General features: G+C 55.8%; 1 protein-coding gene across 1 annotated transcript in view; it reads right to left on the reverse strand.

Annotated features, from left to right (window-relative positions):
• Window positions 1-81: 81 nt before the first annotated feature.
• The window catches only part of LOC142187212 (ephrin-A3-like), a 75615-nt gene continuing 59025 nt past the window's right edge, over window positions 82-16671 (reverse strand). Inside the window, exons 2-4 of the mRNA XM_075261465.1 lie at window positions 4334-4623; window positions 307-372; window positions 82-218 (exon numbers count right to left, since the gene is read on the reverse strand). Of these exons, the coding sequence (XP_075117566.1) occupies window positions 82-218; window positions 307-372; window positions 4334-4623 (493 nt within the window). The remainder of the gene's footprint in view (window positions 219-306; window positions 373-4333; window positions 4624-16671) is intronic.

Consider the following 16671-nt stretch of genomic DNA (forward strand, 5'->3'; position numbering starts at 1 on the left):
GCTTCCCACATTACCGTCCTAGATCCCCAGGAGGGGGCGCCATTATACAAGAGAGCCTCCAGCAGTAGCGAGGAGCAGCCATTACATGGACATCCTGCAGATGGAGACAAAGCTCCGCCGCCGCCGCCTGTAACACTCACCTAGATCTTCAATCTTCACCTCGGGTCCTATCGTGAATTGGGGCAGCGTAGGCGCGTGCTTCTCTCCTGAATGAGCCGCTGCAGAGGAAGGACGACACCATTACTACCCCCCTACTGGCACTGGGCAGCCCTCGCCGCCCCCTCCCCATCCTCCAGGACTACTTACTGGTGGCACAGCACACAAACACCTTCATCTTCAGGCAGGAGCGCCGGTGGTTGTGGGTCGGCGTTGCTGGAAGGGGAAGAAAGACAACAAGGTCACTACGAAACGTGGGACTGCCCGGAGGAGCTGCAGGAGGGCTCTGTGTCTGTACCAACAGCCACCATGTAAGGGGGGACCCAAACCCGCCACAGGCACAAACCGACTGACGGGAGACTCGTTGTGATGGCTATTAACCCATTAAAGGATTCTCCTGTGTGCTCTATGGCCCAGGATGTACTGGGGGAGGGGGAGATTAGGGGGTCCCCTGTATCCTCCTTATAAGCAAGACATTTTAACCTCTTATTCCACCCCCTGCTGCAATGATCAGTTGCTAGAGCAAGAAGAGGCCAGGACAGCAGCGGCAGGAGATGGCGGCCGATCGGTCACTCTAGGGGGCGGTATACACTAACATTACCGAATACTACCTGCCTGTATGGTGCGGTTCCATATTACACTACACGGTGATCCAACGTCAGCCGTACATGCATCTCAGGTCCTGACGCATCGCCCTCCCCTATAGATGTCCCTCGTACTCTCAGGCGTCACCCTCCCCTATAGACGTCGGTCGTACTCTTAGGCCCTGATGTGTCTCCCTCCCCTATAAATGTCCGTCGTACTCTCAGGCCCTGACGCATCGCCCTCCCCTATAAATGTCCGTCGTACTCTTAGGCCCTGACGCGTCGCCCTCCCCTATAGATGTCCCTCGTACTCTCAGGCGTCTCCCTCCCCTATAGATGTCCGTCGTACTCTCAGGCCCTGACGCGTCGCCCTCTCCTATAGATGTCCGTTGTACTCTCAGGCCCTGACGCGCCGCCCTCCCCTATAGATGTCCGTCGTACTCTCAGGCCCTGACGCGCCGCCCTCCCCTATAGATGTCCGTCGTACTCTTAGGCCCAGACGCGTCGCCCTCCCCTATAGATGTCCCTCGTACTCTCAGGCGTCTCCCTCCCCTATAGATGTCTGTTGTACTCTCAGGCCCTGACGCGTCGCCCTCCCCTATAGATGTCCGTTGTACTCTTAGGCCCTGACGCGTCTCCCTCCCCTATAGATGTCCGTTGTACTCTTAGGCCCAGACGCGTCGCCCTCCCCTATAGATGTCCGTTGTACTCTCAGGCCCTGACGCGTCGCCCTCCCCTATAGATGTCCCTCGTACTCTCAGGCCCTGACACGCCGCCCTCCCCTATAGATGTCCGTCGTACTCTTAGGCCCTGACGCGTCGCCCTCCCCTATAGATGTCCCTCGTACTCTCAGGCGTCACCCTCCCCTATAGATGTCCGTTGTACTCTCAGGCCCTGACGCGTCGCCCTCCCCTATAGATGTCCGTTGTACTCTTAGGCCCTGACGCGTCTCCCTCCCCTATAGATGTCTGTCGTACTCTTAGGCCCTAACGCGCCGCCCTCCCCTATAGATGTCCGTCGTACTCTTAGGCCCTGACGCGTCGCCCTCCCCTTTAGATGTCCCTCGTACTCTCAGGACCTGACGCGTCGCGCTCCCCTATAGATGTCCGTTGTACTCTTAGGCCCTGACGCGTCTCCCTCCCCTATAGATGTCTGTCGTACTCTTAGGCCCTGACGCGTCGCCCTCCCCTTTAGATGTCCCTCGTACTCTCAGGACCTGACGCGTCGCCCTCCCCTTTAGATGTCCCTCGTACTCTCAGGCCCTGACGCGTCGCCCTCCCCTATAGATGTCCGTTGTACTCTTAGGCCCTGACGCGTCTCCCTCCCCTATAGATGTCTGTCGTACTCTTAGGCCCTAACGCGCCGCCCTCCCCTATAGATGTCCGTCGTACTCTCAGGACCTGACGCGTCGCGCTCCCCTATAGATGTCCCTTGTACTCTCAGGCGTCACCCTCCCCTATAGATGTCCGTCGTACTCTTAGGCCCTGACGCGTCTCACTCCCCTATAGATGTCTGTCGTACTCTCAGGCCCTGACGCGTCGAGCTCCCCTATAGATGTCCGTCGTACCCACAGGACCTGACGCGTCTCCCTCCCCTATAGTGTCCGTTGTACTCTCAGGCCCTGACGCGTCGCCCTCCCCTATAGATGTCCGTCGTACCCACAGGACCTGACGCGTCTCCCTCCCCTATAGATGTCCCTCGTACTCTCAGGTGTCACCCTCCCCTATAGATGTCCCTCGTACTCTCAGGCGTCACCCTCCCCTATAGATGTCCCTCGTACTCTCAGGCCCGACGCGTTGCCCTCCCCTATAGATGTCTGTCGTACTCTCAGGCCCTGACGCGTCGCCATCCCCTATAGATGTCCGTCGTACCCACAGGCCCTGACGCGTCGTGCTCCCCTATAGATGTCCGTCGTACCCACAGGACCTGACGCGTCTCCCTCCCCTATAGATGTTCGTCGTACTCTCAGGTCCTGACGCGTCGCCCTCTCCTATAGATGTCCGTCGTACTCTCAGGCCCTGACGCGTCGCCCTCTCCTATAGATGTCCGTCGTACTCTCAGGCCCTGACGCGTCGCCCTCTCCTATAGATGTCCGTCGTACTCTCAGGCCCTGACGCGTCGCCCTCTCCTATAGATGTCCGTCGTACTCTCAGGCCCTGACGCGTCGCCCTCTCCTATAGATGTCCGTCGTACTCTCAAGCCCTGACGCGTCGCCCTCTCCTATAGATGTCCGTCGTACTCTCAGGCCCTGACGCGTCGCCCTCTCCTATAGATGTCCGTCGTACTCTCAGGCCCTGACGCGTCGCCCTCTCCTATAGATGTCCGTCGTACTCTCAGGCCCTGACGCGTCGCCCTCCCCTATAGATGTCCGTTGTACTCTCAGGCCCTGACGCGTCGCCCTCCCCTATAGATGTCAGTTGTACTCTCAGGCCCTGACGCGTCGCCCTCTCCTATAGATGTCCGTTGTACTCTCAGGCCCTGACGCATCGCCCTCCCCTATAGATGTCAGTTGTACTCTCAGGCCCTGACGCGTCGCCCTCTCCTATAGATGTCAGTTGTACTCTCAGGCCCTGACGCATCGCCCTCCCCTATAGATGTCCGTCGTACCCACAGGACCTGACGCGTCTCCCTCCCCTATAGATGTCCCTCGTACTCTCAGGTGTCACCCTCCCCTATAGATGTCCCTCGTACTCTCAGGCGTCACCCTCCCCTATAGATGTCCCTCGTACTCTCAGGCCCGACGCGTTGCCCTCCCCTATAGATGTCTGTCGTACTCTCAGGCCCTGACGCGTCGCCATCCCCTATAGATGTCCGTCGTACCCACAGGCCCTGACGCGTCGTGCTCCCCTATAGATGTCCGTCGTACCCACAGGACCTGACGCGTCTCCCTCCCCTATAGATGTTCGTCGTACTCTCAGGTCCTGACGCGTCGCCCTCTCCTATAGATGTCCGTCGTACTCTCAGGCCCTGACGCGTCGCCCTCTCCTATAGATGTCCGTCGTACTCTCAGGCCCTGACGCGTCGCCCTCTCCTATAGATGTCCGTCGTACTCTCAGGCCCTGACGCGTCGCCCTCTCCTATAGATGTCCGTCGTACTCTCAAGCCCTGACGCGTCGCCCTCTCCTATAGATGTCCGTCGTACTCTCAGGCCCTGACGCGTCGCCCTCTCCTATAGATGTCCGTCGTACTCTCAGGCTCTGACGCGTCGCCCTCTCCTATAGATGTCCGTCGTACTCTCAGGCCCTGACGCGTCGCCCTCCCCTATAAATGTCCGTCGTACTCTCAGGGCCTGACGCGTCGCCCTCCCCTATAGATGTCCGTCGTACTCTCAGGGCCTGACGCGTCGTGCTCCCCTATAGATGTCCGTCGTACTCTCAGGGCCTGACGCGTCGCCCTCCCCTATAGATGTCAGTTGTACTCTCAGGCCCTGACGCGTCGCGCTCCCCTATAGATGTCCGTCGTACTCTCAGGCCCTGATGCGTCGCCCTCCCCTATAGATGTCAGTTGTACTCTCAGGCCCTGACGCGTCGCGCTCCCCTATAGATGTCCGTCGTACTCTCAGGCCCTGACGCGTCGCGCTCCCCTATACTCACAGATATAGTAGTACTCGTGTCCCGCGTGGAACTCGTATCCCAGGGAGAAGGCGCTGTATCGCTGGAACTTCTCGGAGAACTTGATGGGGCTGTGCGGGGAATGGGGCCGGTTACATTCCCAGCGCTTGAAGCCCTGGCTGATGTCGCAGGTGCGGTAGCCCTCGTAGTTCACCATATACAGGATATACTGCTCCATCCGGTGCTCCGCCATCGTCTCGTTATAATGGGGACAGTAAATGTCTAGGTAGTCGTTCACATTCACCTGCACCGTGTAACCATCTCGCCGTAAACTGCAAGACATCAAGGCAAAGGGTTGTCAGTAACAGATGGCCGGACCCCTCCCCAATATGTCTGCCCCCCCTCCCAATATGTCCCCCCCCCCCCCCCCTCGCAGCAAGCCACACAATACCAAGAGCGGACGCAACTGAGTGGCGGCCCCAGGTCATACGTGTCAGTCAATACCCTGCACGCACCGCTGAGCCCTAATTTGTTTTTTTCTATAATCTCTGCTCTCGAGGCTGAGAATTAATTAGGAAATATCGAGCGGCCAAAAGCACTTAGTAACGTTCCGGCATCTCCGTAACACACACCCGTACTGTGCCAGGACACGGAGGCCGAGACACTCCACGCAACGGGATTATACAGAGAAGTGGAGGCCGAGACACTCCACGCAACGGGATTATACAGAGAAGTGGAGGCCGAGACACTCAACGCAATGGGATTATACAGAGACCTGGACGCGGAGACCGGGACACTCGATACAACGGGATTATACAGAGACCTGGGCGCGGAGGCCGGGACACTCAATGCAACGGGATTATACAGAGACGTGGAGGCCGAGACACTCGATACAACGGGATTATACAGAGACCTGGGCGTGGAGGCCGAGACACTCAACGCAACGGGATTATACAGAGAAGTGGAGGCCGAGACACTCAACGCAACGGGATTATATAGAGACGTGGACATGGAGGCCGAGACACTCCACGCAACGGGATTATACACAGACCTGGACGCGGAGGCCGAGATACTCGATACAACGGGATTATACAGAGACCTGGACACGGAGGCCAAGACACTCAACGCAGCGGGATTATACAGAGACAGGGACACAGAGGCCAAGACACTCAACGCAGCGGGATTATACAGAGACCTGGACACGGAGGCCAAGACACTCAACACAACGGGATTATACAGAGACGTGGAGGCAGAGACACTCGATACAACGCAATGGGATTATACAGAGACGTGGACACTGTGGCCGAGACACTCAATGCAACGGGATTATACAGAGACGTGGACACGGAGGCCGAGACACTCAACGCAACGGGATTATACAGAGACCTGGACACGGAGGCCGAGACACTCCACGCAACGGGATTATACAGAGACGTGGAGGCCGAGAGACTCACTACAACGCAACGGGATTATATAGAGACGTGGAGGCCGAGAGACTCAACGCAACGGGATTATACAGAGACGTGGACACGGAGGCCAAGACACTCAACACAACGGGATTATACAGAGACGTGGAGGCCAAGACACTCAACACAACGGGATTATACAGAGACGTGGAGGCCGAGACACTCAACGCAATGGGATTATACAGAGACCTGGACGCGGAGACCGGGACACTCGATACAACGGGATTATACAGAGAAGTGGAGGCCGAGACACTCGATACAACGGGATTATACAGAGACCTGGGCGCGGAGGCCGAGACACTCAACGCAACGGGATTATACAGAGAAGTGGAGGCCGAGACACTCAACGCAACGGGATTATATAGAGACGTGGACATGGAGGCTGAGACACTCCACGCAACGGGATTATACAGAGACAGGGACACAGAGGCCAAGACACTCAACGCAACGGGATTATACAGAGACGTGGAGGCAGAGACACTCGATACAACGCAATGGGATTATACAGAGACGTGGACACGGAGGCCGAGACACTCAACGCAACGGGATTATACAGAGACGTGGAGGCCGAGAGACTCACTACAATGCAACGGGATTATATAGAGACGTGGAGGCCGAGAGACTCAACGCAACGGGATTATACAGAGACGTGGACACGGAGGCCAAGACACTCAACACAACGGGATTATACAGAGACGTGGAGGCCGAGAGACTCAACGCAACGGGATTATACAGAGACGTGGAGGCCGAGAGACTCAACGCAACGGGATTATACAGAGACGTGGAGGCCGAGAGACTCAACGCAACGGGATTATACAGAGACGTGGAGGCCGAGAGACTCAACGCAACGGGATTATACAGAGACGTGGACACGGAGGCCAAGACACTCGATACAAGGCAACGGGATTATACAGCGACATGGACACAGAGACACTCGATACAACAGGATTATACAGAGACGTGGACACGGAGGCCAAGACACTCAACACAACGGGATTATACAGAGACGTGGAGGCCGAGACACTCAACGCAATGGGATTATACAGAGACCTGGACGCGGAGACCGGGACACTCGATACAACGGGATTATACAGAGAAGTGGAGGCCGAGACACTCGATACAACGGGATTATACAGAGACCTGGGCGCGGAGGCCGGGACACTCAATGCAACGGGATTATACAGAGACGTGGAGGCCGAGACACTCAACGCAACGGGATTATACAGAGAAGTGGAGGCCGAGACACTCAACGCAACGGGATTATATAGAGACGTGGACATGGAGGCTGAGACACTCCACGCAACGGGATTATACAGAGACAGGGACACAGAGGCCAAGACACTCAACGCAACGGGATTATACAGAGACGTGGAGGCAGAGACACTCGATACAACGCAATGGGATTATACAGAGACGTGGACACGGAGGCCGAGACACTCAACGCAACGGGATTATACAGAGACGTGGAGGCCGAGAGACTCACTACAATGCAACGGGATTATATAGAGACGTGGAGGCCGAGAGACTCAACGCAACGGGATTATACAGAGACGTGGACACGGAGGCCAAGACACTCAACACAACGGGATTATACAGAGACGTGGAGGCCGAGAGACTCAACGCAACGGGATTATACAGAGACGTGGAGGCCGAGAGACTCAACGCAACGGGATTATACAGAGACGTGGAGGCCGAGAGACTCAACGCAACGGGATTATACAGAGACGTGGACACGGAGGCCAAGACACTCGATACAAGGCAACGGGATTATACAGCGACATGGACACAGAGACACTCGATACAACAGGATTATACAGAGACGTGGAGGCCGAGACACTCACTACAACGCAACGGGATTATATAGAGACGTGGAGGCCGAGAGACTCAACGCAACGGGATTATACAGAGAAGTGGAGGCCGAGACACTCAATACAATGCAACGGGATTATACAGAGACGTGGACACGGAGGCCAAGACACTCAATACAAAGTAACGGGATTATACAGAGACATGGACACAGAGACAGAGACACTCAACACAACGGGATTATACAGAGACGTGGACACGGAGGCCAAGATACTCAATACAACGCAACAGGATTATACAGAGGAGTGGACATGGGAAGAAGAGACGTGTGAGGATTATATGGCGCTGGTGACCGGCCATATTACAGTGTCTGTGGTGGGACGTCCAGTTGTCGGCTCTCCATGATATGATATTAGTCAGTACTTTGGTCACGCGTTGCGGTATTATTATTATTATTTAGTGCAGTTTCCGTCCTTGAGAAGGACAATGTGACATACGTGCCGGCATATGGGAATCAGGAGGGCACATGGCGGTAAGGGCCGCGCGTCTTCTCTCCGGCTATTAGTCTTCCCTACAGACGGCGCAGTCACAAGGCCAGACTCCGCCACCGGCACAGATACCGGGGACTCGCTGCAGAGGTCAGGCCTAGCCACACTTTCCCGCTCTGCCCCTCCTCAGCTCTTGTAGTCACTTTCCTGAGGGATTGGGGGTCACACGCTGGGTAGTCGGGGCCCCGCAGCACCAGAGAATGGGAAACGAGAATCAGACGATGAAGAGTAGCAGAAGATGAAGCTGCCATTCACACTACAGCGAGGCCACTGGTACACATGTACATGCGTGTTACATTCTGGCACTACACACCAACCGTATGTATGTGCAGGTAACTGCAGCTCTATGTATGATGGTGTTACACTACAGCGCTACGTAACTGCACATTACCCTACATACGTGCACGATACCCTCCGACCCTACATACGTGCACGATACCCTCCGACCCTACATAAGTGCACGTTACCCTATGACCCTACATACGTGCACTTTACCCTCCGACCCTACATACGTGCACGATACCCTCCGACCCTACATACGTGCACGATACCCTCCGACCCTACATAAGTGCACGTTACCCTATGACCCTACATACGTGCACTTTACCCTCCGACCCTACATACGTGCAAGATACCCTCCGACCCTACATACGTGCACGTTACCCTCCGACCCTAAATACGTGCACGATACCCTCCGACCCTACATACGTGCACGATACCCTCTGACCCTACATAAGTGCACGTTACCCTATGACCCTACATACGTGCACTTTACCCTATGACCCTACATACGTGCACGTTACCCTCCGACCCTACATACGTGCACGATACCCTCCGACCCTACATAAGTGCACGTTACCCTATGACCCTACATACATGCACTTTACCCTATGACCCTACATACGTGCACGTTACCCTCCGACCCTACATACGTGCACGTTACCCTCCGACCCTACATACGTGCACGTTACCCTATGACCCTACATACGTGCACGTTACCCTATGACCCTACATACGTGCACGTTACCCTCCGACCCTACATATGTGCACGTTACCCTCCGACCCTACATACATACACGTTACCCTCCGACCCTACATACATGCACGTTACCCTCCGACCCTACATACGTGCACGTTACCCTCCGACTCTACATACGTGAACGATACCCTCCGCCCCTACATACGTACACGTTACCCTCCGCCCCTACATACGTACACATTACCCTCTGACCTTACATACGCGCACATTACCCTCTGACCCTAAATACGTACACGTTATCCTCCGACCCTACATACGTACACATTACCCTCTGACCTTACATACGTGCACGTTATCCTCCGACCCTACATACGTACACATTACCCTCTGACCTTACATACGTGCACGTTATCCTCCGCCCCTACATACGTACACATTACCCTCTGACCTTACATACGTGCACGATACCCTCCGCCCCTACATACGTGCACGTTACCCTCCGACCCTACATACCTGCACGTTACCCTCCGACCCTACATACGTGCACGATACCCTCCGCCCCTACATACGTACACGTTACCCTCCGCCCCTACATACGTGCACGATACCCTCCGCCCCTACATACGTACACATTACCCTCTGACCTTACATACGCGCACATTACCCTCTGACCTTACATACGTACACATTACCCTCTGACCTTACATACGCGCACATTACCCTCTGACCCTAAATACGTACACGTTATCCTCCGACCCTACATACGTACACATTACCCTCTGACCTCACATATGTGCACGTTATCCTCCGACCCTACATACGTACACGTTACCCTCCGCCCCTACATACGTACACATTACCCTCTGACCTCACATATGTGCACGTTATCCTCCGACCCTACATACGTACACGCTACCCTCCGCCCCTACATACGTACACATTACCCTCTGACCTTACATACCTGCACGTTATCCTCCGACCCTACATACGTACACGTTACCCTCCGCCCCTACATACGTACACATTACCCTCTGACCTCACATACGCGCACATTACCCTCTGACCCTAAATACGTACACGTTATCCTCCGACCCTACATACGTACACATTACCCTCTGACCTCACATATGTGCACGTTATCCTCCGACCCTACATACGTACACATTACCCTCTGACCTTACATACGTGCACGTTATCCTCCGACCCTACATACGTACACGTTACCCTCCAACCCTACATACGTACACATTACCCTCTGACCCTACATACGTACACGTTACCCTCCGCCCCTACATACGTACACGTTACCCTCCAACCCTACATACGTACACATTACCCTCTGACCTTACATACGTGCACGTTATCCTCCGACCCTACATACGTACACATTACCCTCTGACCTCACATATGTGCACGTTATCCTCCGACCCTACATACGTACACATTACCCTCTGACCTCACATATGTGCACGTTATCCTCCGACCCTACATACGTACACATTACCCTCTGACCTTACATACGTGCACGTTATCCTCCGACCCTACATACGTACACGTTACCCTCCAACCCTACATACGTACACATTACCCTCTGACCCTACATACGTACACGTTACCCTCCGCCCCTACATACGTACACGTTACCCTCCGCCCCTACATACGTACACGTTACCCTCCAACCCTACATACGTACACATTACCCTCTGACCTTACATACGTGCACGATACCCTCCGCCCCTACATACGTGCACGTTACCCTCCGACCCTACATGCGTGCACGTTACCCTATGACCCTACATACCTGCACGTTACCCTCCGACCCTACATACGTGCACGATACCCTCCGCCCCTACATACGTACACGTTACCCTCCGCCCCTACATACGTGCACGATACCCTCCGCCCCTACATACGTACACATTACCCTCTGACCTTACATACGCGCACATTACCCTCTGACCTTACATACGTACACATTACCCTCTGACCTTACATACGCGCACATTACCCTCTGACCCTAAATACGTACACGTTATCCTCCGACCCTACATACGTACACATTACCCTCTGACCTCACATATGTGCACGTTATCCTCCGACCCTACATACGTACACATTACCCTCTGACCTCACATATGTGCACGTTATCCTCCGACCCTACATACGTACACATTACCCTCTGACCTTACATACGTGCACGTTATCCTCCGACCCTACATACGTACACGTTACCCTCCAACCCTACATACGTACACATTACCCTCTGACCCTACATACGTACACGTTACCCTCCGCCCCTACATACGTACACGTTACCCTCCAACCCTACATACGTACACATTACCCTCTGACCTTACATACGTGCACGTTATCCTCCGACCCTACATACGTACACATTACCCTCTGACCTCACATATGTGCACGTTATCCTCCGACCCTACATACGTACACATTACCCTCTGACCTCACATATGTGCACGTTATCCTCCGACCCTACATACGTACACATTACCCTCTGACCTTACATACGTGCACGTTATCCTCCGACCCTACATACGTACACGTTACCCTCCAACCCTACATACGTACACATTACCCTCTGACCCTACATACGTACACGTTACCCTCCGCCCCTACATACGTACACGTTACCCTCCGCCCCTACATACGTACACGTTACCCTCCAACCCTACATACGTACACATTACCCTCTGACCTTACATACGTGCACGATACCCTCCGCCCCTACATACGTACACGTTACCCTCCAACCCTACATACGTGCACATTACCCTCTGACCTCACATATGTGCACGTTATCCTCCGACCCTACATACGTACACGTTACCCTCTGACCTTACATACGCGCACATTACCCTCTGACCCTAAATACGTACACGTTATCCTCCAACCCTACATACGTGCACGTTACCCTACATATGAGGCTGCCACAGTCCGTATCCAGTCACCCCCATCTGACACGTAGGACTTCATGTCCCATATTTTAGGAGGCTGACAGGGACAATCTTGCCCAGGATTACGACTGTATCTTGGACGTGCGGCGCCCCCGGGGGGGTGAGAGGAGATGGCGCTGCAGGGATAGGTGTAGGGCCACGGCCATGTTCCCGGCACAGACAAGAGGCGGTAATAGAGCGGTACAGTGTGTCAGGATTAATCTTGTGTTTGCCTGGAGGGATCCGTTTAGCTGGCAGGCGGCATTATATGAATCCAGCTGTCAGAGGCGCCGCGCTCCCGGCCAGACGATATTTTTAGCAAGTGGGTCCCATTTATACTAATTAAGAGGCAGCTCTGAGCCCCCCACACAAACCGACAGCCCGGCCGGCCCTGCCCGACTCACTTACACAGATGAGCGGAGAGAGCCGAGCGCGCCGGCGGCAAACACTGCCCTGTCACTGCTGCAAATGTGCCGGGGAACCGGTCTATCAGGCCGCAGGATGCCCAGTGTACCACCGTCCTCCATACACTGCCCGTGTGCCCACTGTACTACCACCACCACCGTCCTCCATACACTGCCCGTGTGCCCACTGTACTACCACCACCACCGTCCTCCATACACTGCCCGTGTGCCCACTGCACTACCACCACCACCGTCCTCCATACACTGCCCGTGTGCCCACTGTACTACCACCACCACCGCCCTCCATACACTGCCCGTGTGCCCAGTGTACTACCACCACCACCGCCCTCCATACACTGCCCGTGTGCCCACTGTACTACCACCACCACCGTCCTCCATACACTGCCCGTGTGCCCACTGTACTACCACCACCGTCCTCCATACACTGCCCGTGTGCCCAGTGTACTACTACCACCACCGTCCTCCATACACTGCCCGTGTGCCCACTGTACTACCACCACCACCGCCCTCCATACACTGCCCGTGTGCCCACTGTACTACCACCACCGTCCTCCATACACTGCCCGTGTGCCCACTGTACTACCACCACCGTCCTCCATACACTGCCCGTGTGCCCAGTGTACTACTACCACCACCGTCCTCCATACACTGCCCGTGTGCCCACTGTACTACCACCACCACCGTCCTCCATACACTGCCCGTGTGCCCACTGTACTACCACCACCACCGTCCTCCATACACTGCCCGTGTGCCCACTGTACTACCACCACCACCGTCCTCCATACACTGCCCGTGTGCCCACTGCACTACCACCACCACCGTCCTCCATACACTGCCCGTGTGCCCACTGCACTACCACCACCACCGCCCTCCATACACTGCCCGTGTGCCCAGTGTACTACCACCACCACCGTCCTCCATACACTGCCCGTGTGCCCACTGTACTACCACCACCACCGTCCTCCATACACTGCCCGTGTGCCCACTGCACTACCACCACCACCGCCCTCCATACACTGCCCATGTGCCCACTGTACTACCACCACCACCGTCCTCCATACACTGCCCGTGTGCCCACTGCACTACCACCACCACCGTCCTCCATACACTGCCCGTGTGCCCACTGCACTACCACCACCACCGTCCTCCATACACTGCCCGTGTGCCCACTGCACTACCACCACCACCGTCCTCCATACACTGCCCGTGTGCCCACTGTACTACCACCACCACCGTCCTCCATACACTGCCCGTGTGCCCAGTGTACTACCACCACCACCGCCCTCCATACACTGCCCGTGTGCCCAGTGTACTACCACCACCACCGCCCTCCATACACTGCCCGTGTGCCCAGTGTACTACCACCACCACCGCCCTCCATACACTGCCCGTGTGCCCAGTGTACTACCACCACCACCGTCCTCCATACACTGCCCGTGTGCCCAGTGTACTACCACCACCGTCCTCCATACACTGCCCGTGTGCCCAGTGTACTACCACCACCACCGCCCTCCATACACTGCCCGTGTGCCCAGTGTACTACCACCACCACCGCCCTCCATCAGATCAGATTGGGCACACACACACACACGTGGTACTGTGGGAGTCTCGGCATCTGTCCTACATCCCCCGCCAGCCAGGAGAAGGTCTGCTGTAGCCCCGGCAGTGCCAGTCAGTGTGACGCCAGCGAGGAGGTGCAAGGAGCGGGCCCTGGGCTATCGGTGTGACATATCTGGGACAGACGCTATGGTGAGACTACGTGCCCGCTGGAACATCTCATCGCACCGTATCAGACAGAAGCACGGCAGCTGGCACAGCGAGCCCCGGCCGGCCACAAAGGCGACACGGAGGTGGCCACACAGCACAGATCTGGCATCCGTACAGCGGCTCAGGCTCTGCCTTTCTTCCCAGAGACCAAATCCACTGAGACCGCTGCTGGTGAGAGTCACCGCAGCCTCCCTGCCCGTCTGCAGCGCCACCACCGCCACCGCCTGCATTCTCAGTCTTTGCAATGGGACTAATTTAAGCCGGCAGGCACACACAGCTGTACGCGAGGAGAGCGGGGGAGGGGGCGCCACACGAGGAGGAGAGGGGCGTCTATGGGGCTACGAGGATCCAAGTGTCCTACTTAGACCATCCTCCGGTACGCGGCTCCCGCGCTCCAGCAAACACTGCTCCGCTCATAAATAATAAAGTGCGCATCAGACGGACGAGACATCAGCCAGGCAGCCGTGAGTGACACGGCGAGGAATCGCTCAGGACGGCGAGATCAGCCCAAGTGGTCCCAACACTGCTGACCCCTGAGCCACGCACAACAATCCACCAGAAGATGGAGTCTGGCGGCCACCAAAGCCAGGACCCAGAACCCTCCTGACCTCCAGATCACGGAACGTGTACCCCGGAACAGCAGGCCTGCAAATCACCACCACGCTGCCGCACGGCCATGTAGAGGTCACACGTCACCGCTGAGATATCGGAGGAGGAGGCTGCACGGGGTCCATACTAATGGCTCCGGCTTGTAGAACAGCGTGTTACGGCCTCCTGCAGATGAGGGGAATCCATTCTACAGAAAAAACTATTGTCCGACTGTCAGATGCTATCGATCGGAAGTCACGTGGACCTGGAGACAGAAGATTGTGATCAGCATCACAATCAGCAGGTCCTGGACCACCGAGGCAGAAGCCTACCAGGACGGCCGCCATTAATAACCCTTACAGGAGAGCAGACGAAACGTCCACCAGCGAAACCTCCGCCCTCCAATCTGACAGCGGACAAAAAAACCAAGGGAACGGCCACCGAAACAAGGGAACGGCCACCGGAACAAGGCTACGGGCCACCAAGTCATCGTCCCTACAACACATCCAGACCCATCGGCACATACAGGACACGACTGGTGATGGCTCCGACAGTGATGTATGTGTGTAATGGAGGTCACCTATAATCACAGAACCGGCCGGACCTCTGTATAAGCAATGATACCCCTATATCACCCCCCGCTACCCCCTATATCACCCCCTCCTACCTCCCATATCACCCCCCTGCTACCCCCTATATCACCCCGTCACTGATAACACCAAATCTCAAGGCTCCAGATCTCAGAGCTCCTCTCTCACACATATCTCGGCTCTAGAGCTCCTCTCTCACACATATCTCGGCTCTAGAGCTCCTCTCTCACACGTATCTCGGCTCTAGAGCTCGGGGCTCCTCTCTCACACGTATCTCGGCTCTAGAGTTCCTCTCTCACACGTATCTCGGCTCTAGAGCTCCTCTCTCACACGTATCTCGGCTCTAGAGCTCCTCTCTCACACGTATCTCGGCTCTAGAGCTCCTGTCTCACACGTATCTCGGCTCTAGAGCTCCTCTCTCACACATCTCTCAGCTCTAGAGCTCCTATCTCACACGTATCTCGGCTCTAGAGCTCGGGGCTCTTCTCTCACACATATCTCGGCTCTAGAGCTCGGGGCTCTTCTCTCACACGTATCTCGGCTCTAGAGCTCGGGGCTCCTCTCTCACACATATCTCAGCTCTAGAGCTCCTCTCTCACACGTATCTCGGCTCTAGGGCTCCTCTCTCACACGTATCTCGGCTCTAGAGCTCCTCTCTCACACGTATCTCGGCTCTAGAGCTCCTCTCTCACACGTATCTCGGCTCTAGAGCTCCTCTCTCACACGTATCTCGGCTCTAGAGCTCCTCTCTCACACATATCTCGGCTCTAGAGCTCCTCTCTCACACGTATCTCGGCTCTAGAGCTCGGGGCTCCTCTCTCACACGTATCTCGACTCTAGAGTTCCTCTCTCACACGTATCTCGGCTCTAGAGCTCCTCTCTCACACGTATCTCGGCTCTAGAGCTCCTCTCTCACACGTATCTCGGCTCTAGAGCTCCTGTCTCACACGTATCTCGGCTCTAGAGCTCCTCTCTCACACATCTCTCAGCTCTAGAGCTCCTATCTCACACGTATCTCGGCTCTAGAGCTCGGGGCTCTTCTCTCACACATATCTCGGCTCTAGAGCTCCTCTCTCACACGTATCTCGGCTCTAGAGCTCGGGGCTCCTCTCTCACACGTATCTCGGCTCTAGAGTTCCTCTCTCACACGTATCTCGGCTCTAGAGCTCCTCTCTCACACGTATCTCGGCTCTAGAGCTCCTCTCTCACACGTATCTCGGCTCTAGAGCTCCTCTCTCACACGTATCTCGGCTCTAG

This window comes from Leptodactylus fuscus, unplaced genomic scaffold, assembly GCF_031893055.1.
Source record: "Leptodactylus fuscus isolate aLepFus1 unplaced genomic scaffold, aLepFus1.hap2 HAP2_SCAFFOLD_140, whole genome shotgun sequence".
NCBI lineage: Eukaryota > Metazoa > Chordata > Amphibia > Anura > Leptodactylidae > Leptodactylus > Leptodactylus fuscus.